The following is a 27,728-nucleotide window of genomic DNA, read 5'->3' on the forward strand; positions in this document are numbered from 1 at the left end:
GTCATTTGCAATATGATGTAATTGTTATATTTAATGGGCACATACTGCCTGTGCCACAGTAAGGACCAGATATTTTTTTCAAATACCCCACAGGAGTTAGGTATTAGTTTGAAATAGTCCACAACTTTATTGATTACAGATGTAAGTTGGATTTTGCTAAGACGCGGCAGCGGGGGAAGGTCTTCCCCCGCCGCCGCTTCTCGCCACGCACAGCCAGCATGGGGCTTGGCAGAGGTGGGGGAAAGGCGCAGGATCGTTCCTTCGCCTTTCCCCCACCCCGCCCGACAGAGCCGGATCCGACGAAGCTTCTGAAGCTTCGTCCAATCCGGCTCTGTCGTTGGCAGCAGCGGCGCTTGCTCTCTTGGCTCGGGGAAACGCCTGCCTGCCTTCCCCGAACCAAGAGAACAAGTGCCGCCGCCACCACCAGTTTTCCCCGGAGCCCATAGGAACTCATTAATTGACTTTTAATGCATTCCTATGGGAAACGGTGCCTTGCTAGACGAAATTTTCGTAGGACAAATTGAGTCCTGGAACGAATTAATTTTGTCTAGCGAGGCACCACTGTATCTAACTAGCTGGCAGTTACCAGCTGCAGGTACTTTCCACACAAAGCTGAATTTAGACCTTTTGTGGTCAATAATAACAGGTGCTTGGCTGATGCATGACGAGTTTCGGTTTCAAGCTTGAACAATCATAACTATTTCTGAACCTTGCAAAGCTACACATATAGATATTTCTTTGCCCTTTGCTAAGAAGAAAGATGCACAGCAAAATGTAACATGGAGTTCTCCAAACTTTGGTCAAGAGTCCAGTTACTGACCAGGGGTGGTCAGATTTGGCCAGATGCCACACTTAAAAAGTCAGTTCTATATCAAAATTATATAATGTTTAAATGTATAATACTAACATTACATAAGGAAAACTCCTCCTGGACATCTGTGATGCTGCCACTCTCCCTCTCTCTCATTGCCCAAACACCAAAGTCCACTTCCTTCACACTGCCTTTGGCTTTCAGAACCATCCCTAGTGAAACAAAAGCAAAGGATATATTCCAGCCCCTTAAATCCGCAAGCTTTTCTGGTTAGTGACCTCCCCTACCCCTGCACTTAACTGTTACCAATGTATCTTAAAGAGCAAGTGACCATGTTCTTTATGCCAAAACCAAATGGATTTAATGGGGCCAAGGACATCTAGAGCTCGAGTCGCTGTGCATTTTATTACTGTACCACAAAGGAAACTGTGGAAAGACACCCCTCTCCCCTTTCCAAAAATTCCATGTCACTGACATTCAGGGAATTCTGCAAAATTGCCTGGGCTTCTGGAAATCTAATCCAATTTCAGCGCTGAGCTATGAATTCTAGTGTAACCTGATGGCACTTGTTTTCCCACATCCAGGGTGGTGAAATTGAGGTTGGCACAGCTTAGGAGAGATGTGTCCTTGGAGTTCTTGGGAGGGGGGGAAGAGATTTAATTTGTTTTCCACACTGTGCTTTAAATTATGAATTCTAGCAATTTTTGACATCTGTTGTTCCTGGGTGTTGGCAAGGTGCTCATATACTATCTTCAAATTAAGGCTGTTCATGCATCAATTCCCTCTGTAATTCCTTCCTGGCACTTCAGCTTTCTAGAATGATGAAGACATTCCTGATCACCTGAATAATAATAAGTAAATAAAAATAAAAATATGCCTCCCACCCACCGAGACCATTCCATTGTAACTATCCAACCTCCCAAAATTTCAACACCTCTCACGGAGGGGGCACGTGATGGTTTGAACTCTTTCCGTTTCAACAGTACAAATTCTACAAACAACTTCCATCTCTCCTCAAAATAATTTCTCCTGCTTATTCCCCACCTTACCTTAATAGCATGAAACAGAAAAACCCCTGCAATTATTTTTCCAGCCACACCATATCACCATATCTCATCCTTATTCTCTTGCTCTGCTTTCTCACACTCTGCTTCTCCCCTTATCTGTTGTTTTGATTTCTTACCATATTTCCTGTTGCCTCCCATTCACTGCAGCTTATTCACAAAGTTTGCCAGGCTATATGAAAAGAGAAAATAAAACAAAGTAAAATAAGAAAAGCTTTAACCTCAACTTTCCCCTTTTTTCTTTTTTTATATCAAATGAAGGGTTTAAAAGTCTCCTATTCCATTATTTCTTCAGCCTCTTCAAAAGGCCCTTGTATCATCCACTTGTATATGTTCATAAAAATAAAAAAACAAGTATAAAAAAGCAAAATAAAGGTTTAGGGTCTTTCAAACCAAGTCTCCTTTTGCCCTTTCTTCAGCTTCTTCCAGAAGCTCACCCTTGAATCCGTATATAAAGAAAATAAAATTACATTGCCTCCTGTCTAGATCTATTCTCTGTCAGATCCAAATAAATAATTATAATAATAAATAACCATCTGTTCGATGTGCTTTTTTTAATTTAAAAAAATTCCAGAGCCTTTCCCGGTCTTATTTTAACTGTTTAAAAACAAATTAAATCCAAGCCCATGGTGTCTGTCTCTTTTAAGTCATTAAAAGGAACAAAGGAAATAAAAAACAATCCTCAATTTAAAAAACAGCAGATTTTGGTTATTTAGGATATGATGAAGGGAGAATGCAAGCTGCAGAAGAATTCCCATGGCTGAGCTATGGCCATCAAAGAACAATAGATGGCAATTGAGGGACATGAACAATGCAACTCCTTCCCTCTGCCCTGAGACCAGGGATTTGGAAGGTTGCCTGGGTAACTGCCCTGGGAACAAGGGTGGCTGAGAGGAAGGAGGAGGAAGAAGAGTTGAGATCCTCCTTGGGCAGGCTGCTAGAAGGCTGCCCACACTGCTGTGGGGTACAACCCCCTCTTAAAATGCCCATGCAACACCTGAAGGTTTAAATAGGTGAATAAACCATATTTCTTAAAGCCACAACATTCTCTGAAATGCCTCAGTTCTCCAATGGAGCACAAACCTTCTGTGAGTGCCTAGAACCTCCAGGGCTCTTTCCTCCACTTGGCAGAAAGAGGGGCAGGCACCCAACTTTTGTAACGATACCCATTTCTCCCCTCTGCAAAGACTCCCCTTCACCACCAAATACTCTTTATTTGACAAATTCTTCAACATGAGAAAAGTAGCTTATTCTTTATTTGACAAATACAGACACAGAACACAGGTTTTATTTGCCGCACCAGTTTATTGTGATCATGATCAAGAGAAGTTTTAACCATACCCTATAATATCACGAGGAAGAGTCCCCAAGCCCCGCTTTTCTCCTTTAGCTTATCTATCTCAGCATCCCATTCACCCTACACTCTGCAGTCCTTTGAACCCCACTTTCTCTGCACTCTCAATATCAGGCAAGCAACTTCCTCCTTCACTGCGGCTGCAAATCATGGATGTCAAAGGGGAAGACTTTGCTATCTTCTAATCACTCATCAAGGTTGAACTGTTTTGGTTATGCTTTGGTGGTGCTTTAGTATCACAGCATTGTGCTTGGTTGATATTGCCAAAAAAGTCATCATCCTCTGATGTCCTTGCCAGTGTGCAAAAATTCTGTGTTGCACAGCCTTTGAAAACCTTATAAGAATGATTACTGCCATCTAATAAAGAGAAAAAAGCATAGTCATACAAATCCTTGGGTAGTACCAGGGTCACAGGGTGCAGAGGACAGAGAATGGGAACATTTTAGTCATTATAAACTGTATTGTGCATATAGAACAATATGCATCCTAATATCACACTGATGTTTAAATGCAGAAAAAGAAATGCAAACTTGGTTCTTATGTAGCAGGGACCCAACCCACATGGATATGGAATTCAAAACCCATGGCTGCTTTAAGTTGGGTTTTTTTTTAAGGGTCATTAAAATGCGCTCTCTCTCTCTCGCTCGCTCTATTTCTGTAATTTAACAAACAGATTATTTGTGTCTTTCTCATACACATGTACACATCAGAGACAGAAGCACACAGTCCCATCCATATAGGTAAAGAAGGTAAAAGACCCCTTAATGGTTAAGTCCAGTCAAAGGCGACTATGGGGTTGCAGCGCTCATCTCGCTTTCAGGCCGAGGGAGCCAGCGTTTGTCCACAAACAGTTTTCTGGGTCATGTGGCCAGCATAACTAAGCTGCTTCTGGCAAAACACGACACTGTTATGGAAGCCAGAGCACACGGAAACACTATTTACCTTTCCGTCACAGTGGTACCTATTTATCTACTCATGCTGGTATGCTTTCGAACTGCTAGGTTGGCAGAAGCTGGGACAGAACAATGGGACCTCACCCTGTCACACAGATTCCAACCACTGACCTTCCAATCAGCAAGCCCAAGAGGCTCAGTGGTTTACACCACAGCGCCACCTGCTCACGTTATATACAAAGCAAAGGCTATTGGAACGCTTTTTTGGGGGGGGGAGAAAACTCACCTCCCCATACACATACTTTTTGGCAAAAATATATATAATAAGAATAATATTGGAGAAAACTGGGTATTGAAACCTGCTTAAACTAAACCATATATCCCAGTTTCCAGCGGCCCTTTAAAGTACGCTTCACACAGAGTATACGCAGTCAGAAGTCAACCTGGCTAAGAAAACACCACCAATTGCGTAGGGTATTATTTCCCTTATATGAAACCCCTTACTAGCTGTACACTTGTAAAAGCATACAGAAGAAAATACAAACGATTGGGTTTCTTTAACTGAAAAATAAACCGACTCTAAAGAGACTTTAAACTAAAGATAAATGCTTTCTCTCTTAGCAACTTTATCTACCCACATACCAACCCTTCAATCCAATCCAAACCTCAGACACTGATGTAACTCCCATTAAACTACCCAAGAATTAACAGCAAGCTAGCATAATAACTAAGCAACTCTCATACTAAGATTCAACTAAGGAATCTCTTAAACTAAGAGTCTCTCTTATTAAGATTCAACTGGGAATCTCGTAAACTGAGAATTAAATCACACTGAGAGATATTTAACCGAGAGAGTGATCTACAAAGAGATACAGAAGGCTGTCTGACAGAGCAGAGCCCACGCCTGTGAGCAATTAACAGAAATCACCTCTGTTTCTCTTAAACAGACAGTATTTACATTAGACCAGCTCTAAAGTAACTTGACTATTCAAAAAATCCAACAATACTATGTATTTCATGGCAGGAAGCCACAGACTGAATGAGAGAGCCACCCACCCACCCATCCTAGCAAGTTGTGTCCCCCTCCCACCTCTGACTCAATGGTTGACCACAGTACTTACAGTTTGCCATCACAAACTCTATGCACTGAGTCTCTTCACCTCGACACATGACGGTTTCTGAGTCCCGACAATCTTCAAAGCTGGAAGAAGAGCAGCCTGGGCACTCCAGACCATTTTGGGGCAGATACAGCTCTGTCAAAAGTAACCATTAGAATCAACACATGAATCCAGACCAGATGTCTCTATTGTAATTCCAAGGCTTCAGTTGTCTAATCCTATGAGAAGTTTGCAGTGTTTCCAACGAATTCTGCTTCTGGAATCAATCGTGCATGCAATGCAGTTGAATTGTCTGGCAATCAGCTTATGAAGAAAAGGGAGCTGCTGTCCTGAGATAGAATGAAGAGACTCTACCCACACTAAGGGTGAATTTCACTATTGAGGGGAGAGCTGGACTTACTGCAGGTGGTGACAAAGAAACATCTTGGCATCAACATCTTGGCAAGATTCTTGCCAGCAGCCAGATTGCTGGACCTCACCTGCCTTGATGGTGTGTTTGAGGATGGGAAGAGATAAGTAGAGCAGATAGCAGGCTGTCGAGCCAGCCCTTAAAGGATGACCCTGAAGGGGTGACACCACTTTGACCACAAACACCAGCACACACAAACACACTTTGGCATTTTCTGTTTGGGGCACCGTTAGGGGCAGCATCCCCTGAAAGTGTTCAATAGGTGGTCAAAGGAGTGAGAAGTTTAGATTTCCCAGGTTGTAAGGTGAGAATGGCCATTCTCCATATAAAAAGGGGTGCACATTTTGCGTGGTCGCATGCAGCCCCTGGGAACCATTGGACAGCCCTTAGCAGTTCGAAGGCTGGCACCACCTTCCCGGGCTGGATACCTGTGGTCTCCGCCCACACAGCCAGCTGTCCAATCCAGCTGGGGGAGGTGTTGCCAGGGGGGATTGGCCAGGTAGGAGGAGGTAACCATCCAGTGCACACAGCAGAAGGCGAGACATACCTGGGTAGCAGCCGACGACTCCAGAGCTTTCCCATCCTCCACTCCCAAAATTAATGCTTACATTACAGGTTAACCCCTTTTTTCTTCCACAGGCAAACACGCACACAGGCGCTGCTACGACAAGCCTGCTGTTGAAGGGCCGGAAAGGACTTTCCCTGCTTTGGCAGGTTTCGCCTTTCACGTAGCAATTCGTCACAACTCCGGTGGGTGCAGGCCTTGGGCGGAATCCTTTATTGCGGCGGCGATACCAGGGTTTCCGTAAACAGGGTCTAGGGGGGAGGCATTGACCATATGCCCAGAGGTCGTCATTGCCCTCCCCCTCCATCAGCGGTGAAAAGGGGGGCGGGCTATCTGTTCTCCAGAGCTAGCCCAACCCCCACATATGCTGGATAACCCGAAAATTACCCAGACCCCCGGCTGGGGGCTGGGAAGGATAAACGCCCAATGCCTGAGCCAAGGTCTCCCTACATCTGAATCTTAATAAAGCTGTGGCCAATTTTAATCCCATAGAACATTCTCTGGTGTCATTATTCCGCTTGGGGGCTGCCTGGGGTTTGGGGGGACTCTGCCTGACCACGCAAAAGGAAAGCTCCCAGAAGAGAACTGAGGATGGTCTGTCATTTGGAGAGAGAGATTAAGAGCTACTTTTGCACAGAGAGAAATATATTTTGTTTTCTCATTTTATATTTTTCTCTTGTGAACCTCCCTGGGATGGAGGCAATATACAAATTTGATAAACAAGGAGCAAATAATATGTACTTTCTTTACTATTTTGGGTCTGCAAGTATGAATATTTTTCCCCTTATATTCTCTCCCCCCCTTTCATTCTGTTGATAAAAAGTGTTATGTTTAATAGTTGCATCTGAAATGAATAGATAATATTTTTTTTCTTTTTTGATTGGGATGAGGTATGGAGATTATTAGTGGACTGTCATATTGAATAAGTTGAAATGGCTGCTCCTTATGCGTTATATATTATGTACTATATTCCATAATGTATGTACACATGACTTAATACTATGAGTTTGTAACCTCAGGTTAAAAGTACTTTGGGTTACAGACTGCTAACCCAGATGTAGAACAGAAATCGTGTGGCGGCGGCACGGTGGCAGTGGGAGACCCCATTAGCTAAAGTTAAGAACAGTTTTAGGTTAAGAACGGACCTCCGGAACGAATTAAGTTCATAACCAGAGGTACCACTGTATTATGTAGTTTACTTTGTTACTGTTTTGTAAACTGTCCTGTGACCTATTGATGAGGGGCAGTATATAAATTTCTCAAATAAATAAATTTTATTTTCATGTTTATTTATTTATTATATTTATATTTATATACCACTCAAAATACATAAAACAGTCCCTAAGTGGTTTACAACATAACAGTGTGTGTGTGTGTGCGTGTGTGACGAATTGCAATCGTTAACAGTCGTCAACAGGTTTACCACACCTATCAGCTAATCACCCATTCCCACCACCCTTCTGAGTAATACCCCTCCCCACTGTCTCACTATATATAAGGGTCTGGTGACTTCTGCTTCAGTGTATCTGAAGAAGTGTGCATGCACATGAAAGCTCATACCTATGACAAACTTAGTTGGTCTCTAAGGTGCTACTGGAAGGAATGTGTGTGTGTGTGTGTGTTTAAAGGATCCCTGGACAGTTAAATCCAGCCAACTTCGCACAAAAACACTGTTTACCTTTCCATCCCAGTGGTACCTATTTATCTACTTTCTCTGGTGTGCTTTCTAACTGTTAAGTTAGCAAGAGCTGGGATAAAGCAACAGGAGCTGATCCCATCATGGGGATTTGAACTGCTGACCTTAGAATTGGCAAGCCCAAGAGGCCCAGTGGTTTAGACCACAGCACCACCTGTGTCACTCCATATATATATATATATATATATATATATATATATATATATATATATGAATGGAACTGAGTAACCACAATTAAATAAAATGCACCTTTCAATATAACTAAAATACATTACAATAATGTTTTGTTTTTTTAAAAAAAAACAGAGCAACACATTTTGGAATGTCTTTAAAGACCCCTTCTTTCATGCACTAAACACTACACACTGCAGTCAAATCTTGCCTTACATCTGCACAGATGATAAAATTTAATATGACTCACCCCAGTCTGTTCAGCTAATACATTACAATACATATCATCCACCCAGTCACTCCAGTATCTCTATCTCTATCAGTCACCAACCACTAACTCCACTCACTCCTTCCCCTCAGGAAAAGAAGTATGGATGGCAACTAAAGGATTGAGGTTGAATGCCAACAAGATAGAAGTACTGTTTCTGGGGGACAGTGGGTGGGCATGTATGGGGGGCTCCCTGGTCGGAAATGGAGTAACTATGCCCCTGAAGGACCAGGTGCACAGCCTGGGAGTCATTCTGGATTGACAGCTGTCCATGGAGGCACAAGTTAATTCTGTGTCCAGGGCAGCTGTTTACCAGCTCCATCTGGTAGGCAAGCTGAGACCCTGCCTGCCTGTGCACTGTCCTGCCAGAGGGGTGCATGCTCTGGTTAGACTACTGTAGCACACCACACACCATGTGGGGCTGCAACTACTGGAACCATATAACACTGGCTCCCAGTACATTTCTGGGTATAATTCAAAGTGTTGGTGCTGGCCTTTAAAGCTACAAACAGCCACAACCCAGTATACCTGAAGAAGCATCTCCACCCCCATTGTTCAGCCTGGAGGTTCAGTTCCTAGGGCTTCTTCACTGCAATAAGTGAGGTTGCAGGGAAGCAGGCAGAGGGGCCTTCTTCGTAGTGGTGCCCACCCTGTGGAATGCTCTCCTATCAAGGAAATAAGTAACTATACAACCTTTTGAAGACACCTGAAGACAGCTCTGTATTGGGAAGTTTTTATTGTTTCATGTTTTGTTATGTTTCTGTATAAGCTGGAAGCCACTAAGTTTGGCTGGGACAACGCAGTCAGATGGGTGGGGTACAAATAATAAGACTATTATTATTATTATTATTATTATTATTATTATTATTATTACTACTACTACTACTATTGCAAAACCAAGGAGACACTGAAACTTATCATTCATTGAAATAGCCATTCTAATTGCCACCCAAGACTCACAGAAATCTACCCTTCCCAATAGCAATCTGGCACTCTCACAGTTTGCAGTCTCCCACCCAAGAATAGGTGGAGCTGACACATCCCCTACCTGGTTCTCCTCCTTCCCACCAAGCAGTGCACTCAGACAATTCAACCCACACAAGAGGAACCCCCCCCTTAAAAAAAAACTTGGGCAGAGGGCACCCTCAACCCAATCCCTCGGCAGTGCTGCTTTTGTAGTTCTCTGGATGGCCATTTACAGGCATGGCTAAACTTGGCCCTCCAGCTGTTTTGGGACTACAACTCCCATCATCCCTTCCCTAGCTAACAGGACCAGTGGTCAGGGATGATGGGAATTGTAGTCCCCAAACAGCTGGAGGGCCAAGTTGGCCATGCCTGGGCCATTAGTACCAACAGATGGTTCCCCTCCCTTCCTCCTTAGATCGGCCCAACAGGAGAACACTCAGGGTCAGCACAGCTATCAGGGAACAAGGAGGACATGCATTCTTATCTCTCTCTGTCTAATCCCCCAATTTATCCAGGGTGTTCTATTCACATCCTCAGGGGCCATCTGAAGCTCGGGGCCAATCAGTGGTTGACATAGGCTGCCTGCTTTCTCTTCAAGAAACAGGTGGTGAGGGTGATTCTAACCATCTCCCATGCAAACTAGGGAAAAAAAATCTTGGCCTAGATCAGTATCTTTAGTCTATTCTATGGGTACCCAATGATGAAACCTGAAACCAGAATGACATTCATTCTCAGGGGTATGTAGATTCAAAAGCATGCAGATATTTACCCGGTATGGTTTGGTTATTGCAGTAATGATCCTGGCAGCAGAGGGTTCTACGGTGGAAATATTTATCTTTTAGTGTAGTAAAGCTGTAATCCCCTGGGGTACAATTTGTAGTGCATCCCCATAGAAATGTGTCTTCTGTATCATCATCTGCAGAATCTGGGAGAGAGACCATGAAAGAAATAGGTACAATTGAAAACCTTTTTTTTTTCAAACCAACCCCCAAATAATTGAAATTTATATGATGCTTTCTAATATACATATTGATGCAACAATGCAAAGTGTGTGTGTAGTTTCTCTGGCTGTGTTCGAAACAAGAGGAGAAACAAGCAAGTGGTAGGTCGTTTGCTTGGAGAAGTCAGATAAATGTTGCTGAGTGACAGCATCTTTACTGAAAAGAAAAGCGTCCAATCTGCTGATAAAATAAGGAGGGAGCTGTAGCCCAAGATAGGAAATGAGGTGATAAGGGAACACCTAGCTATTTTAAGTCAATTCCAATCTCCAGCGCCCGATGAGCTGCACCCAAGGCTACTAAAGGAGTTTGTGGACGCAATAAGAAATACAATTAAGAATCACCTAGTACAGGCATCCCCAAACTGCGGCCCTCCAGATGTTTTGGCCTACAACTCCCATGATCCCTAGCTAACAGGACCAGTGGTCGGGGAAGATGGGAAATGTAGTCCAAAACATCTGGAGGGAAAAAGTTTGGGGATGCGTGACCTAGTATATTACACCACTATTCCTTAAAACAGGCAAGTGATTCATGGGAGGAAAGGTTTGGCTATGGACTCTCTAGCGGCTAACCCAATTTTCAAACTATGGCATGACAGAGTTAATTCATTCAAATAAAGATGCCCCAGAAACTTTACATTCCTGTTTTATGGTTACACTAAAATATTATTTGTTGTTACAACATTGTTACAATAGTTATTGCTAAGATACAGAAACGAAACTTGGTTTGTCCTCTCTCTATATTGTTCCTCCTTCCTGAAGAGCCCCAGCAGGTTGTATTATTTCCTGCTCTTTCCTTTTCCCTCTACTGTTTTCATTCCCTTGATCTCGCCTCAATTTGGCTCTCACAAAATAAAAAAATGTTTTGTAAGTAAGCTTCTGTGGGGAGATAGGCAGACCGATAGATGATAGATAAATGTTTGTTGTTTTTAAAAGATATCTCTTGTGGCTTCAGCTGATGTCAGAGTGTGCCTGTCAGAGTTTGAGGATGTGAGCTGTCACCATATTGCAGGCCTGCTTGGCAATATGGTTGATTTGTCTATGTTTTTAGGGGTTCTTGCTTTTATTTGTAAGCAGCCATGAGTCTCGTCAGGAGGAAAGGTGGAGTGTAAATATATAAAGATAATAATAATTTTCTGCTGCTCCATGTAGACTTCTAAATGTTGTGGAATGTGACTTTAAAGAAGAAAGCATGAACAAGGAAATACAGGTGTGTTATGGCAGCACACACTATAAAAGGTCTCAACATTGAAAAAAGGCTGTGTTTCTTGACATTTTGGCGAGAGCACACTGTGTGGTCATTTTGCATTCATACATGCACATCATCCCTAGATAATCGAGGGCCCACACACTCAGCTTTGATTGAACTAAAAGGCTTTACACTCACCTAAACCATTTACAGTAAACGAAGAAATGCAGCTGTCCTGTTCATCCCTACAGACCTCTGGCACTCCCATTCTATTGTAAAAAAACTTGTAACATCGATTCGACACATCTGGGAGGAAAGAGTAGGAAACACTCAGCGTCATGAGTTTCTCATTCCTTGAGAAATGGCATCTACATACAGTGGTACCTTGGTTTATGAACACAATAGGTTCTGGAAGTCTGTTCATAAACTGAAGCATTCATAAACTGAAGTGAACTTTCCCATTTTAAGTAATGGAAAGCAGATTAATCTCTTCCAGACGGTCCGTGGAGTACTTAAACTGAAGCGTTCATAAACTGAAGCGAACTTTCCCATTGAAAGTAATGGAAAGTGGATTAAACTGTTCCAGACAGGTCCGCGGAGTACTCAAGCTGAAGCGTACTTAACCCGAAGCATGGGTGTAATTGGTTCCGGAAGTCTGTTCATAAACTGAAGTGTTCATAAACTGAAGCGAACTTTCCCATTGAAAGTAATGGAAAGTGAATTAATCCGTTCCAGATGGGTCCGCAGCGTTCGTAAACCGAAAATTCGTAAACCGAGGTGTTCATAAACCGAGGTTGCACTGTACATTCACAGAGAGAAATCGGACCTTGATCTCAGCTCTTGGATGCAAACCAATATTCCCATTCACACACATTTTCCACCACCCCAACACATGGTGATGAGAAGATTCAAACCTCCCTCTCACAGTCCCAATGTTGTTCTCAGTTCTTGCCATCATCAGTCATTATGATGGGATTTCATAAGTCCTAGCACACACTTCCATGCACAGCTACATTATTGGTTCTGGGAAGTGTGCTACCAACAGCCCAACAAATAGCTGTTGGCTGGATGGGGAGGGTCTGGAGGTTATGGGAAGAAAGATGCACCAGGAGAGGCTCCCCCATCCACCTTCCTTCCCAAACACTGCCAATTACCAACACAGGGATGTCAGGTAGGCAACCTGTTACAGGCTGCATGAGGTCTTCATGTAAAGTGTATCAATCCCAAACTGGGTAGCCAGAACATCACAGGAAGCACAACTGTTTACCCTGAAGACAAGCACCACCTGAGATACCTGTGTTTTATTCCACTCACTCCCCCTTTCTCCATTTGGTGTCACCAATCACTGCCTCAGGAATAAAAAATCTGAAAGATTCTGGGAGTCCCATTGTTGAACTGGCCTCAAGAAACAGAAATACCCTCTACTAGTGTAACAGCCACTTTTACAAAATTTGCTACACCATCTGAATGTGAGGTTTGTATGAGGTGCATGTCCATGATGCATGTTGGACACATTTGTGCCCCATTCTATACTCCTAATACTCCACTCTTCTATTCACACTTGTTTTACTCTGAATGACAAGAAATAATGACTCACTGCCTTGTAGTTGAGTTCAGTTGTATGCAATTTAGAGCAGTCTCTTTATTCCGTTGGGCCACTGATTCCTTACTGCTGAAACTGAGTTGAGATTCTATGGGTCATTCACAAATCCTTATGAATGACCCATAGTCTTCACTCTTTTCTAGCCCTCAGAACCGTGTTCTCTTGGCTCCTTCAATCCACCTGTAACCCATTAAACTCGACCCAATCAAAAGAAAATAAACATAAAAGCAGACCTCCTTTCCAGACTTCAAAATCAGACTTAGAACATGTAACTGAAGTCTGCTGGTCTTCTCCCTTCTCCAAAATTTAGAGTTCGGATTCTCAGATCCTCCCATTCTTATCCATATTTTCAGATCGTTTTCTCTTCAAAAAAAAACAAACTATTTCAGTCTTCCCAATCTGAACCCTTCTAATACCCATCCAGATATGATTGAGAGCAGTTGTTTTTTTACGGAAGGGTGGTGATGCAGGGATATGCATACCCCTAAACATTTTGTGAATCTTAGTTTGGCCTCATTGAGGTGCAGTATTTCAAAACAGTGGTACCTCTGGTAATGAATGGGATCTGTTCTGGATGCCAGGCTGTATCCCAAAAATTCCGTAACTGAAGGCGCCCTTCTGCACACGCGTGTGGCGTGCAGAGCGCTTCTGCACATGCACACGGGGCGAAATACGGAAGTGTATACTGTGTTCACAACCCGGGGATTATGTTACCCGAAGGTAACGTGATCCGAGGGTCCACTGTATGAGTAGGAAAATGAGTTACCCTAAACATTTTTTTAAAGAAAAAAAGAGCACTGATTAAGAGAAACCTTCCTACTCACCAGAATAAACTAGGACGAAGAGGAAGCACATACTCAGGGAGGCCTTCATAATGCCAGAGTGATCAAAAGCCAAGGAGCACTTAGAAGAAACCACCAGGTGAGCTGTGGAAGAAGAAGCTGATCTGGGGAAATTTATAGGCCAAGGAAAGGGGCCTGAGAGTTCCAGCTGGGAAGGAGTGGTGAGATATTATGGAAACAGAGAGTGCAAGCTGTCCCAGAAATCCTGTTTTTAAAAATTGGAACAGAAAACTCCTTTTTGATACTGGATGCAATATTTTTTAGGACTTCTGTGGCAGTCAGCCAGATCGCATTTCCAGTCCAACCACACCTTCATTGTTAGGCAACTGGAAATTTAAAGAAGTGAATTCAACAATTGGCATGTCACACAAACATCTCTTTATCTACACAGCAATCAGGTGAACCTGGAATCTGCTTGTATCCATGGAACCACTCCTTTGCATTGTCAGTTTTGTAGCTTTTCAGTATCTTTTAAAATGTAATAAAACAATTCTGTCTAGTAGCACCTTAGAGACCAACTAAGTTTGTCATTAGTATGAGCTTTCGTATGCATGCACACTTCTTCAGATACACGAAACAGAAGTCACCAGACCCTTATATATAGTGAGAGAATGAGGAGGGGGTATTACTCATTAGGGTGGTGGGAATGTGTGATTGGCTGATAGGAGTAGTAAACCTGTTGATGATTGTTAACGACTGCAATTGTTCTTACAGGAAAAAGCAATGGGTGAGATGGCTAAAAATAGCTTTATCATGTATAATGAGATAATAATCTAATATCTCTATTCAGACCAGGTCTCTCTATGGTTTTGGGTTTGGTAATAAGTTGCAATTCAGCAACTTCTCTTTCCAGACTATTTCTGAAATTCTTTTGTAATAAGACAGCTACTTTGAGATCTTGTATAGAATGTCCTGGGAGATTGAAGTGTTCTCCTACTGGTTTCTCTGTCTTGTGATTCCTGATGTCAGATTTATGTCCATTTATCCTTTGACGTAGGGTTTGGCCTGTTTGTCCAATACAGAGAGCTGAAGGGCAAATCGTTCAAATCCATATCATCCTGTCTCTTCATCCACTGATGGTTAGAGGAATCTTCTGCAGCCACCTCGGTGTTGGCAACTGCTGACCTAGCTCCACTGACCCAAAATGGGTGTCCTAGATGAGTGCATGGTTGCAGCTCCAGTGACACAGCATGGCTCCTGGAAGTCTTGCTTCACATAACTCCAGGGGTTTGTCTCCTGCAACGAGCAATATTCCACCTCTGTAGGGGCACCCAAATTCTACATCTAGCCCTGTAGGAACCTTCAGAATGGATGTGCTGCCATGGGCTTTATATGGTTGCATCTTTCAGTGAACTGATTGGAAGATTGTGAGTCATGAAGGTGGTGTGGGTGGGTGTGATTGATTGAATTCAACAGTGCTTAGTTTGTTAATGTTTGCTAATATTGTTTTGTGGATTATGAGTACTGTGTACTTTGTGAATTGTGCTGCTTCATGTTTTTTTTAGTTGTTTTGTTAATAGTGTTTTAGAGAAAGCCCCTTCCGCCGTAGAAGGAGGGGGGGTTGTGGGCACCCCGAGGCATTCACGTGCTGGGGGAATGGTTGCCATTCCCCCCAGCCCAATTGGCCGGCTCCCAGACGTGGCGCTCCCTTGGCGCATCCAATCCGGATGTTCCAAGGGGGTGTGGCTCGCTGATTTAAGCGAGCACGGCCGGGAGTCTGCCTCTCTTTCCTTGACCCCCAGCCGCTTCATGGATCGTTGCTGCAGGACAAGCCTCTCCGTGGTTTCAGCAAACTGTCTCTTTTAATTGCTCTTTGCTATTTCTCCAGGTGCCTAGCTGGCTGTAGATTGCAGCAGCCGTCCCCACCGTGCCCTTAGCGCTGCCACGCTTCTTCAGTGTAGCCCGCCGCTACTGCGTTCCTTGGCGCAAACCCTCAGTTGCCTGGCTTACCACCGCCGCTACAGCGCTCTCTGGCGCTAGTCTACAGCTGCCCCTGCGGCCGCCGGGCTTGCCGCCAGCGTGGCCACGCTCCTGAGCGCTTGCCCTCAGCTGCCCTCACTGCCCCCCCGGGCTTGCCGCCACCGCGGCCGTGCTCCTTGGCGCTTCCACACGCTCACACTTCCTTCCCGTGCTACTGCCTCCACTTATCGCGCTCAACTTCTCGCATTAACTTTTTTTAAAAAAACCTCCCCGCTCTACAGCTGATCTTCTCCTCCCTGCTCGCCGCGCTACAGCTGATTTCCCCCTCCCTGACCTGTAGCCTTCCGCGCTACAGCTGATCTCTCCCCTTTGATCTCTGCAGGGGCTGCCAGGCACCGTGGAGCCGATACCTTCAAGGTTGCCAGGTAAACTTCTTCGATCGAGGGAACCTTCCTCGATCCTTGCTGGGGCCGCTGAAGTGCTGTGGAAGCAGCTGATCGCCTTAGCACACGGTTGCCACTGCAAACAGCCAGCCCGGTGCTTCCTGCTTACCTCAGGGAGTCTTCCATCTGCCGGGACTGCTGCCTCAGAACGTGGTATTTTAATTTTTTTCCTTTTACAGGGCTTAGCTTGTACTGCTCTTTCTGTTCCCTTGGTTGTTCTTTCTGTTTCCTTGGTTTTGTTCTTTCTGTTCCCTTTGTTTGGTTACCGTGGAAACGCAGGGGCCGCCATTTTAGCTTAGCTCATGTGCGCGGCGCCATCTTGAGTGTGGCCTTTTGCCTTACAGCGGCGCCATTGTAGGAGGGGCATAAAACCCAGCCTAGCTGGCTTGGTTCTACTATAAAGTTTAAACTTAATAAGCTTTCGGGGGGGGGGTTATAATTGCAGCCCCACTGGGAAGCGCTCATTCAGCTGCCCCAAGGTTTTTTATTTCTGTGATTTCCAAGTGTTCTGAAGCAGTACCTGCTTTCCTTGCCTTTTAAGCTGCTGTTGATTGTTTTAAATTTATGACATCTGCTAGTTTTTATTACAAGCTGCATATATATTATTCATTAGGTGGGGCCTCTTTCATTCTACATTACAGCAATTTGATTTATCATAGGAATTAATTATTTGTGAATCTAGGGAGACGTGCGCTTTCTTATTCAAGTTTATTAGTCTGCTTTTAGCCAATATATTCATTTCATGGCTAATCTTATTTACTGGGGATTGCTTTGCTCAACTGTTTTGCTCATTTACATTTTGGTTAAGTAATTACAGTCGGAGTCAATTAATTCACATTCGCAAGGGTCAATTTCTTTTTAGGAAATTGATTTATTTTAGGAACTAGTTATTCGTGAAGCGTGAGGGGGCGTGCTCACTGGCTTTTCCTTTTTTTAAAGCTTTTACAACTACAAAGTATCCTTTGAAGTGAGAAGACTGTACACCAGGGATAGGCAACCCAAGGCCCATGGGCCGGATGCAGCCCAATCACCTTCTCAATCTGGCCCAGAGACGGTCCAGGAATCGACGTGTTTTTACATGAGTAGAATGTGTACTTTTATTTAAAATCCATCTCTGGGTTATTTGTGGAGCATAGGAATGCCTTCATTTTTTTTTTCCAAAATATAGTCCGGCCCACCACATGGTCTGAGGGACAGTGGACCGGCCCACGGCTGAAAAGGGTTTCTGACCCCTGCTGTACACAATATTCCTAATATTTCTATAATGGCATCATGATATTGGTAGATGTATTCAAAATAGCTGATATATCTATAAATAAGAATAAGAATTCACACCAATGCAGTGCTGAAAGCTTCTCTCCCTCTCTCATAATACTAGAACTCAGGGACATCCAATGAAGTTGACTACAGAAAAGGGATGTGAGCCAGGAAAAGAAAAAAAGGGGGTGTGCCCTGACAAAATCAATGATATGGTGGGGGAGCTGTTTTAATCCAAGGCTGCTGATACGGGCAAAACAAGACCCTTTCAGGGAATTAATGCTGTGGATAGGCTCAGGTTGTAAAGATAAAGCATTCAGCATAAAGTGGTTTGTCTGTTGAGCCTCATTCCCAAAGGTAACACATACCCTGATTAAACACATGGAACCCCTAAACTCTCACACTGCTCAGAGTTTGGGGTGGTGTGCAACAATAATATTACAGCAGTGGGCACCTGTGCCAGAGACAATGTCACAATGAGTATGAACTGCCTGTTTCCCTAGGACTCTAAGGCCTTTAAGGCACACGGTTGAAATCCCTTGCTGGAACTTTATTCAGGTGTCCCCCTGTTGCATCACATTACCAGCAAGAGTAGAATGGATTGTACCTTAGCTGTGTCACCTGATCTATTTTAGTTACAGGTAGGTAGCCGTGTTGGTCTGACGTAGTACACTGTATCTGAAGAAGTGTGCATGCACACGAAAGCTCATACCAAAATAAAAACTTAGTTGGTCTTTAAGGTGCTGCTGGAAGGAATTTTTTTTTATTTTGTTCTGATCTATTTTGACAATGCTTACCTGTGGCCATGTCAACCTGGGCCTCAACACCCACTCCAGCCTCATCCTTCAGAATGAGCCTCATCCCCCACCCTATTCATCTGAGACATTCTCTGGGTTCTCTCTCTCTTGGCTTCTGGGGAGAATTAAGTTCAAAGAAGTGGGGATAACTTGACAGCCATGCAACCCTATCACTTACACCTCAACACTCACTCGAGTGTAAGCTATTTATTAGTTCCATAGACAGTAACTATTCTCAGTGACTACCAGTCCTGATGGCTCAAGGGCAGCATGCCTCTGACTCCGAGTAGCAGTTTCTAGTAAACAACAGCTAGACAGGTTTGCCAACTGAGGAAAAATTATCAAAAGGGGTGTGTGTGAAAACAGCACGTATGAGGTCAACATGTCCCACTTTGTCAGACCCCTCAATAGTGGAGGCAAGCCAGTGTCTCGGCAGCCAGAGATGGCTTTTGTACTCACTGAGAGCTTCCCAGGAGTATCTGCTTTCCCATTGTATGAAACAGGATGTGGGACTAAACAGGACTTTGCTGCGATCCACTGGGATTCTTCTTAGATCATAAAATAATATGAAGAGCCCTGTTCGACCAGGCAAAAGGTCCACATAGTCCTACATTCTGTTTTCACAATGGCAAAACTATGTTGTCTATGGCAAGCTGTTTGTGGAATGCTGTCCCCAGCGACGTCTGCCTGGAGCCTTCACCTATATTTTTTTCTGCATCAGGAAAGACAGATCTTTTGGCCAGGCCTTTTGTGAGAGATGATATGTTTCCTTCCAGTGCTGTTATGGGAGTTGTTTTGTTTTTCATGAGGTAATGTTTTTATATGAATGTTTTTTAAAATGCAAGTCACTTGGAGACATTCGGGTAACAAGCAACTAAAATGTCTAAATAAAAAGGTAAAGGACCTCTTGGATGGTTAAGTCCAGTCAAAGGTGACTACGGGGTTGTGACGCTCATCTCGCTTCAGGCTGAGGGATCCAACGTTTGTTCAAAGACAGCATTGTCCAAAGACCATGATGGAAGCCAGAGCGACATTACAGCAAGAAAACTCCCTGGACATCTGTGATGCTGTCACTCTCCCTCTCTCATTGCCCAAATGCCAAAGTACACTTCTTTCAGACTGTCTTTGGCTTTTATAATCACCACAAGTGTAAGAAAGGCAAAGGACGTGGAACTGTGCAGAAACACAACACAGTTTTATTTGCCACACCAGTTTATTTTGATTATGAAAGAAGGAAAGATTAACCCATAAACCATTTTATCATGAGACATAGCTCCCAAGCCCCACATTTCTCTATCCCCTGCATCCCATTCAGCCACCACCAAATGCCAGATAAAAGACTCAGGAGTCCTGTGAATTCCAGAAACTCTGCAAAGCCACCATCAGAGAGGCAACCTCCACCTCTACCGATGCAGCAAATGGTGGGATCCAAAATGATGAAGACATTCTTCTCTCCTAACTACTCTTCAATGTTGAGCAGCTTTCAGTAAGGCAGAGTATCACCGCATCGTGCTTTGGTTATAGTGCCTTCAAGGTAGTCATTATACGGTGATGTCCTAGCCAACTCACAAAAAGTTGGGGTGGCACAGCCGTTATAAACCTTATCAGGAACTGAACTGTCATCTGGTAAAGAGAAAGAGGCAAGGTCACATGAGTATTTTTGTTGTTGTTGCTGTTGTTGTTGTTGTGCAAGAGTGGCTTAATCCACATTCTGGGATGGGGAGAGAGGGAGAGGCTCAATATTGCATTCTGGATCATCGCTCCATAGGCCCAACTATATACTGTATAATACTGTAATATGTTCAGGAAAAAGAAAACCTGCCCCTCCCCACACAAACATGAAATCTATTTTCTGGCATGAAGCTGCCAACAGAATAAGAGAGAAACTGTGTTTCTAATCTCACACACATTTGCTGACAGTGATACTTACTGTGAACAAGGACAAACTCAAAGCATCGAGTCTCATCACTACGACAGCTGACATTTCTCAACTCCGGACAATCATCTGGGCCAGAAACATGATAGACTGGACAAAATAGCTGATTGGGAATATATCTTGGATCTGCCGAAAGCAATCCATACAGTAAACACATGGATCCAGCCCATATACCTCCATAAAGATCCTAGGCTTCGGTTCTATAATCCTACAAGAGGGTTGCATTAATCAAGCAGACAATGTAGAACTGGTATTTCCTTTTAATAGATAGATTGAGATGACAGCAGTCGGGTTGCAGGACTTCACCTGCCTGGATGGTGTGTTTTGGGATGGGAAGAGAGAAGCCAAACAGGCTTCAGGTCCAGCCCTGGTAGGCATATGTTCCAACATTTCCTGAGAAGACATTGGGGCATCTCCCCCCCCTCCACACACATGGATATGTCCGGGAAAACCTGGACGTGTGGCAGCCCTACATTATGTTGTTTACTTTGTTACTATGTTGTAAACTATGCTGTGACCTATTGCCGAAAGGTATACACATATATATCAACATATAGATATATACATTTTTAAAATAGTAAATACAACTTGTTCTTTTTATTTATTTTATTATTTTGTATTCAATACATTTATATACATTTTAAACATTTATATACCACCATACAATCTCTAAGTGGTTTGTCAATTAAAACTGTGAGTGAGTGAGAGTGTGTGTGCACGCACACCTGTGTGTGTATGAAACTGAGAAACTACAATAAAACAACAAACAATTTTACACATAACTACAATGCAATGCAATAAAGCAATCAAATCTCAAAAGAAATAAAAATAAGATATATTTAGATTCAGGGATGCTTTCCCTCTCTTCAGAGACCCTTCTGCCAAGACATCTGCCAACTCACTAGACATTTCGCTACTTCCCAGGTCATTGTCTCCCAGATCTCACCTGAGGAGAGGTGGAACTGCACACACAACCTTCCTGGTACCCCTTCCTTCCACCAAGGAGGGTCCTGAGACAATTCAACCCACACAGGAGGCCATTTTAAAACCTTGGCTGAGGGCACCCTCATCACAGTCCCAACACCCTTTGCCTCAGCTTTTGTAGTTCTCTGCTTGGAGAACCATCAGCGGCAACTGGTGGTTAACTCACTTCCTCCACAGTTCTCCCCTGGAGAACTCCTAGGATCTAGTTAGGCTAGTAGGGAATCAAGGAGGAAATGTATTGTGTTCCCAGGCAGAGACCCCGTCTCCCCTGGGAGACAGGCTGGGAGCAATGAATCACACATGACAACGTTTATTAAGCGCATTATCTTAATAAAAGCTAATGCAGGTTGCGGAAGGGCTGGTTAAGAAGTCCTTAAGGTTTGAAGGAGGGCTGGGCTGAGTTAGACCAGAGGCTTGGGGGGGGGGCATGGTAGCAATGCCTGTCCATCCTTGATTGGCAGGAGGGCCCCTATTTAAACTCAGCTACTTTCATTTTTGGTCACTCTTGCAAGCGTTTTGAATCCCTTCCCACCCGCCGTGTGTTCTGATGGTTTTAGCCTGACATTGCTTTGCTTTTCATGGGGCCGCCTGTTGAAGGGGCCCAGTAGGAATTTTGCCATTTGGCTGATTGGCTGTTGCCATTTGGTTTTTGCCTACTGCTTAGCAAATTGTCACAACTTATTAGGTTGGCGATTAGGCTTTTGGTTAATGAATTTGGTTGGAGGAGGGGTGTGGCATCCACATGCCTACCCCCTTCTTAATCTTGCTCCACATAGAAGTATTCCGTTAAAGGAATCCTGGGGTTCTCGGCTCTAGTCCTTACATCCCCGTCATAGGCGGGGCTGGGGGGCCATTACAGAGCATGAGCCTTGGGGAACATTCCTGGTCGAGAGGGGGGAAAGCCTGGGCACAGCTACCTCCTCTCCCAGGGGTGTTTACTTGACTTCCCTATCTGCATGGGGAAGTCGGAGCTGGTCCTGTCCCAAGTGGGCAGATGGAAATGGTCCTGTCCCAAAGAGGGGGACAGATGGTTTAACCAAAAGCCTAATCCAACACTCAAATATAAATTGTATTTAAATAAAGTTGTGGCCAAAATAATGTCAAAAACCCAAACCTAAAATATCGTGTCTGTTGTGAGTTATTTAGGGGGAATTTCTGTCAGCCTCATCACGCAATGATTAAAATGGCCCCAACTTTATTCACAGTTTCAGATGTAGGCGTTGGGCGTGTATCCCTCTCAGCCCCCCAGCCAGAGAACTGAGGCAGAGCAGAGTTAATCAAATCAGAGGGGGCACTTTAAAATGCATCTTTACATAGCCAGCCCCCACTACTCCACACATTTTTGGGAAGTTTACTGACAACCTACCAGTGTATGGCCAATGACTCCCTTCACACAAGCCCTGATCTGTGAAAACATCATCGTAAGGAGGGATGAGTCATCCCCTTCAGTCCCCCCCCCCCACATTAGAATGATAGACTAAAGTTTTCTGTCCAAGGCCTAAAACCACCAAAGCTGTGACAATGGCTACAGGGAAGGTGAAACCATCCTTCCTGGCTCTTTAACAGCAACCATCATAAGACAGTAGCAACGTCCACAAACCTGGAAGGAAAATGGTTAACCTGCAATAAAAGGAAGAGTTCAAAGAGAGGGTTGGGTGGGTGAAGCTCTGGAGCTGACTGCGCGTCCCGCGCTGGCTCCGCCCCACTTATAAAACCCCAGAGCGGACCGGATTGAAATCTTCTCACTCGCAGTCCACTCACTTGGCCCTGCCCTCAGTGATGCTACGGATTGGTCGGTTTAAATAGGGGTTTGGCGAGAACCCCAATGGTCCACGATGCTTGGAAGGCAGGCCAGCTCAGGCAGACTGGCTTGTCTCTAGGGAGATCGGGGGTGCTGCGCGCTGATTTGCAAATGGCGCCTACTGTCAGATGGTTTAGTGGTTATTCTTCTCCCTATCTTTCTCCAATCCCCCCCCCAAATGAAGAATCACCCAGGGGTCATTTGAAGCTCTTTGTCAATAAGTGTTTCAGGCAGGACACTTGCTTTCTCCTTGAGATACAGACGGTGATGCTGATTCTAATCATCTCCCATGTAACCTCAATGCTATTCACGCTCAGGGATACATAGAGATATATAATTCTAAAAGAATGCAGCTACTTACAGTAAATAAGGTCTCCATTGCAGAAGTCATCTTGGCAGCAGTAGCTGTTACTCTTTAAGTAACCTTCTAATGTAGTGAAGCTGTAATTCGTTGAGGGACAATTTGCAGCACATCCCATTTTAAAATTCCTTTCTACTGAAGACCCATCTGTGTGAGAGAGAATTGGAAAGACTACATCTGCAAAAATTCAAATCACATCTCTCCTTACTGAAATCTAGATGATGTTTTCTAACATATTTTTTGACAAATGGGTGATTGAAGAAAATAAAATCTGTCAAGCACTGAATTTGCAAGCTAGTAATTCAAGTCATTTCAATAAGAATCAACCAATGAGTACAGCATATTTTCTTCTTCAAAACCATGTAAATATTCTAGGATATTTCCTTAAAAATTTGCACATAAATGGGCCAAGGCAGACTTGTTTTTGGTAAGGGTTTGAAACAGGCTGATCTACCACCCATCTCTACCTAATAATCGGTTAGTTGTTTCAGAGGGTCCATTCAAGAATATGCCATATACTATATTTTTAAGAGGCAGAAGAAGAATATATTATGGTGCTATGCATTTTTGTGTTTTTATATTGTAAACCGCCCTGTGATCCTTGAATGAAGGGTGGTATAGAAATTTAATAAATAAATAAGATGGTAAGAAAAACTGGCAACCCTGGAAAAAGAGAAGGCTAGTATGGAGGTGGTGAATGTTCACTTCACAGGCCAAGTTTGTAGGAGAAAATAAAATACAATGAAAAAATTAAAGGCAATAAGAAAAGCACAATTAAAAATCACACAGCATTTAGCACATCACATGATAATTGCTGCAACAAGCATCTTGGGGGGGTGGAATTGGGGACCATTTTGTTGGCTGGGACCCACTCCCAGGCAGCCCTGACCCCTCCCCCTAAAATCAAATTAAAACCTACCTGTATACAAAAGACAAACAATAAACCAATAAAAACAAAAACCAGTAAAAGTTACAAACACACCAAAATTGAACAAATTCCCACGCCTGACTAAACATGCATCTCACACCAACCGTTCCACTCCCAAGTCAAGCATGATCCAGGAATGGAATGACTGCTGCTGCCACCCACACACCAGCCCCAAAGGCCAGCCTAGGTGTGGCTTACCTCAATGAGGGACCCATACTGGCAGCATATGGTGGCACCCACTTGAAAAAATGTGCCCAGAGCAATGCCTCCCAGCCCAGCCCCCCACCACCACCACCACCGTGCTACACCACTGCCTACTTGGCAGCAGCTGCTTTGGAGACAGTGAGATGACTTTGAATCTTGTTTCAAATGGCCAGGTTCAGGTCAATTCATTCTGGTTGGTCAAGGAAACAGCAGACCCTGATTGGCTCATGGTTCTTATCAGTTGGTAGTTAACTGTTAGTGAGAAATTATCATACAGGGCAGTGGGAAAGTCAGTTGAGGAGGGAGGTGTGAGACAAAGGCCAGAGAATATTCACACACAGCATGTTAACAGTAATTGGCTGCCCTGTCCATAGCTGAGATATTAAACACTCTATTAAGTTACAGGGGAAGGGTCCTAATTCACTAGTAGATCATTTGCTTTGGATGTATAAGGTCCCAGGTTCAATGACTAACATCTCCAGGTATGGTATCTGGAGAAGTGTGTATGAACACAAAAGCTCATACCAATAACAAACTTAGTTGGTCTCTAAGGTGCTACTGGAAGGAATTTTTTATATTTTTTATTTTGTTTCAACTATGGCAGACCAACACTGCTACCTACCTGTAACTATCTCCAGGTATGGATGAGGAAAATTACCAATAGGCAGTAGACACCTCATACTAGTTGGTTTAGAAAATACTAAGATGGACCAAGCGTTTGAGTCTACAGAAGGTAGCTTCCTGTCTTCATGTGAGCAGGTATCATATCACCATACCAATGTAATGTATAAACCCTCTTTCACTTCAATGAAGAACATGTGAGGCTTGAATGAAATACATTACTGTTGGCATAGGTTACTGCTATCGCTCTCCCAGTTTTGACGTTTTCTTGGCACTCTCTAAATGTTATGGGATGTGACTCTAAACAACAAAACTCCAGCACACATGCACAAAGAAAATACAGAGGTGTCTTAAAGCACAATGTTGTATGCAAGCAAATAACAAGGTGTGTTGTCGTGGTTGTCAACACGGGGTTGTCAACACGGGGTTGTCAACACGGGGAATGAATCCTAACAGTGGTATGTGTGACAATGGAGGGTTCCCAAGAAAGGCTCTAATATGTTTTGTGTTGGCCAACAGCAACACAACAACCCTGCAGCAAAGCCAGTAGATCCTTACTCTCCAGTAGTTGCTCTCACCACCCTCTCTCTTACTCCTGCACTCTCAGATGGGAGAGAACTTGGGTAAACTAAAGCAAACGCTTTTTCAAAGGTTTGGAGCCAGTACCACAACACTCCTTTGATTGCCCTGCATCTTTGTAGTTTACTCAAAGTGCAGTGTCACCCCATACTCTTTCTGAGTCTCTCTCAGGACTCAGAAGAGTGTGCTGGTCACCTACATCTCTAATCCTAAACTCTCAGTAACCTGAATGCCAAGGAGCTAGGCATGTGTGGATTCTAAAACCCCGACATTGGAAGACATACACACTTAAGTGCAGTCAAATTAAGAAACCTACTAGGAATTAAGGTAACAGGGAGACATGCAGAAGGTCAAAGCAGAAAACAAAATAAGCCCAAGCAATGTGGCTCTAAACTAAACTAATCTTAACCAAAGCACATGACTAGGTTTACTCACAAAGAATCATCACCTTTTTAGAAGATTCCATCTTGGAACCACAGTGCTGGAAAGGCAACTAGATCCCCTGCTGTTGGAAGAGGAAAAAAACTGCAAGAAGCAGCTCAGTTTTTTAAAGGCTCACTCCTCTCTCCTGGGAATGGAGAAGCCTTGGCAATTTCTGGTCAAGTTTCTCTGGTCCCTCAAATAGGCCCTTTAAGTATCCTCTTTATAAAGAAGAGGCTTGACTCAGAAATGATGTGCAGCTCAGGCTCTTTCTTCACAGCATGTTCCTGGCAGTACATCTTGGGCCCCAGCAAGAGAAATCTTCCAGATGCACCCTAGATCCCTTGAAGAGAGCATGCCCATTATATGTTAACAGACTCAACAGGGTCTTTTGGGGAGAATCACAGGCCTGGTTCACATATACACTCACCTTGTATCATCTCTAGTTCTTTGGTTGTTCAGCACTCAGTGACTCACCTGAATGCATGAAAGGTCATCCCTAGATACTCCAGGGACCAAATGGTGGACCCACACACACAATTTTAATTAAACAGAAAAGACTTATACTCACTGAAATAGCCATCGAAATAATGTTTAAAGCAAAAGCCGTCGTCAATGTTGCAATATAGAAAACCAGCCTCGCGACAGAATACATTTGCCACTTCTGTGAGGAGAGAGGAGCAAACATTCAGTGGCAGCACAAAGTTGCTCATTCCATGAGAAACGGCCTCTGCATTCATGGTTAGAAATACGACCATGATCTCGGCGTTTGTTGGATGTAATCCACCAAACTAAATATGAGCAGCTTTCATCGTCTCAGGATCCACTTGCAATAGTGGGTCGTGTGGGATGAAAGCATTCAAAATGCTAAATAATGCTCACAAGGTCTGTAGAACTCTGTGATGTCATACATTTGAAACAGTTATGTCAGTTGATAAAGCAGTGGCCCTTATTAACTGTCTTCTATGTATGGAAGTGAGAGCTGGACCATAAAGAAGGCTGATCGCCGAAGAATTGATGCTTTTGAATTATGGTGCTGGAGGAGACTCTTGAGAGTCCCATAGACTGCAAGAAGATCAAACCTATCCATTCTTAAAGAAATCAGCCCTGAGTGCTCACTGGAAGGACAGATCCTGAAGCTGAGGCTCCAATACTTTGGCCACCTCATGAGAAGCGAAGACTCCCTGGATGTTGTGAAAGATTGAGGGCACTAGGAGAAGGGGATGACAGAGGATGAGATGGCTGGACAGTGTTCTCAAAGCTACGAACATGAGTTTGACCAAACTGCGGGAGGCAGTGCAAGACAGGAGTGCCTGGCGTGCTATGGTCCATGGGGTCACGAAGAGTCGGACACGACTAAATGACTAAACAACAACAACAACATGTGAGAGCAGCAGAAGTGGTGTGCTGCTATCTGCCTCAGTCTGTCTGTAAGAGTATTTATGTTAGATACAAATCTATGTAAGAAGTATTTGATGATAATAATAATAATAATAATAATAATAATAATAATAATAATAATAATAATTTA

The 27,728-nt window shown here is 43.7% G+C and overlaps 3 protein-coding genes across 4 annotated transcripts in view; 1 reads left to right on the forward strand and 2 right to left on the reverse strand.

Annotated features, from left to right (window-relative positions):
- Positions 1–3,160: 3,160 nt before the first annotated feature.
- On the reverse strand, positions 3,161–16,412 carry LOC148685454 (phospholipase A2 inhibitor PIP-like). The gene is made up of 6 exons (XM_088672595.1): positions 16,277–16,412; positions 13,929–14,030; positions 11,700–11,807; positions 10,085–10,240; positions 5,244–5,375; positions 3,161–3,586 (listed from the first exon to the last, which is right to left on the reverse strand). Exons 2-6 carry the CDS (start codon positions 13,975–13,977, stop codon positions 3,411–3,413), a joined length of 621 nt encoding a protein of 206 aa, XP_088528721.1. The 5' UTR covers positions 13,978–14,030; positions 16,277–16,412; the 3' UTR covers positions 3,161–3,410.
- The window catches only part of LOC148685455 (phospholipase A2 inhibitor PIP-like), a 41,217-nt gene continuing 28,677 nt past the window's right edge, over positions 15,189–27,728 (forward strand). For both annotated transcript variants that reach the window (XM_088672593.1, XM_088672594.1), the window contains exon 1: positions 15,189–16,291. The gene's annotated coding sequence lies outside the window, so the exon portion shown is untranslated. The remainder of the gene's footprint in view (positions 16,292–27,728) is intronic.
- Positions 17,520–26,637, reverse strand: LOC148685456 (phospholipase A2 inhibitor and Ly6/PLAUR domain-containing protein-like). Its single transcript, XM_088671346.1, has 4 exons — positions 26,628–26,637; positions 23,446–23,592; positions 20,294–20,425; positions 17,520–19,986 (listed from the first exon to the last, which is right to left on the reverse strand). Exons 1-4 carry the CDS (start codon positions 26,635–26,637, stop codon positions 19,847–19,849), a joined length of 429 nt encoding a protein of 142 aa, XP_088527472.1. The 3' UTR covers positions 17,520–19,846.

Source organism: Zootoca vivipara, chromosome 6, assembly GCF_965207765.1.
Source record: "Zootoca vivipara chromosome 6, rZooViv2.hap1.1, whole genome shotgun sequence".
Lineage (NCBI taxonomy): Eukaryota > Metazoa > Chordata > Lepidosauria > Squamata > Lacertidae > Zootoca > Zootoca vivipara.

What these genes read in the sequence shown, in the direction of transcription:
- LOC148685454 (XM_088672595.1), bottom strand. Translation starts at nt 13,977, where the DNA reads ATGAAGGCCTCCCTGAGTATGTGCTTCCTCTTCGTCCTAGTTTATTCT. An exon ending in CAATAACCAAACCATACCGG is followed by an intron (nt 5,376 to 10,084) that starts GTAAATATCTGC and finishes TACTTTTGACAG; the next exon opens with AGCTGTATCTGCCCCAAAAT. An exon ending in AGAGTTTGTGATGGCAAACT is followed by an intron (nt 3,587 to 5,243) that starts GTAAGTACTGTG and finishes TCTCTTTATTAG; the next exon opens with ATGGCAGTAATCATTCTTAT.
- LOC148685456 (XM_088671346.1), bottom strand. An exon ending in CAATGGAGACCTTATTTACT is followed by an intron (nt 20,426 to 23,445) that starts GTAAGTAGCTGC and finishes TGCTTTCGGCAG; the next exon opens with ATCCAAGATATATTCCCAAT. An exon ending in TGAGTTTGTCCTTGTTCACA is followed by an intron (nt 19,987 to 20,293) that starts GTAAGTATCACT and finishes TCTCTTTACCAG; the next exon opens with ATGACAGTTCAGTTCCTGAT.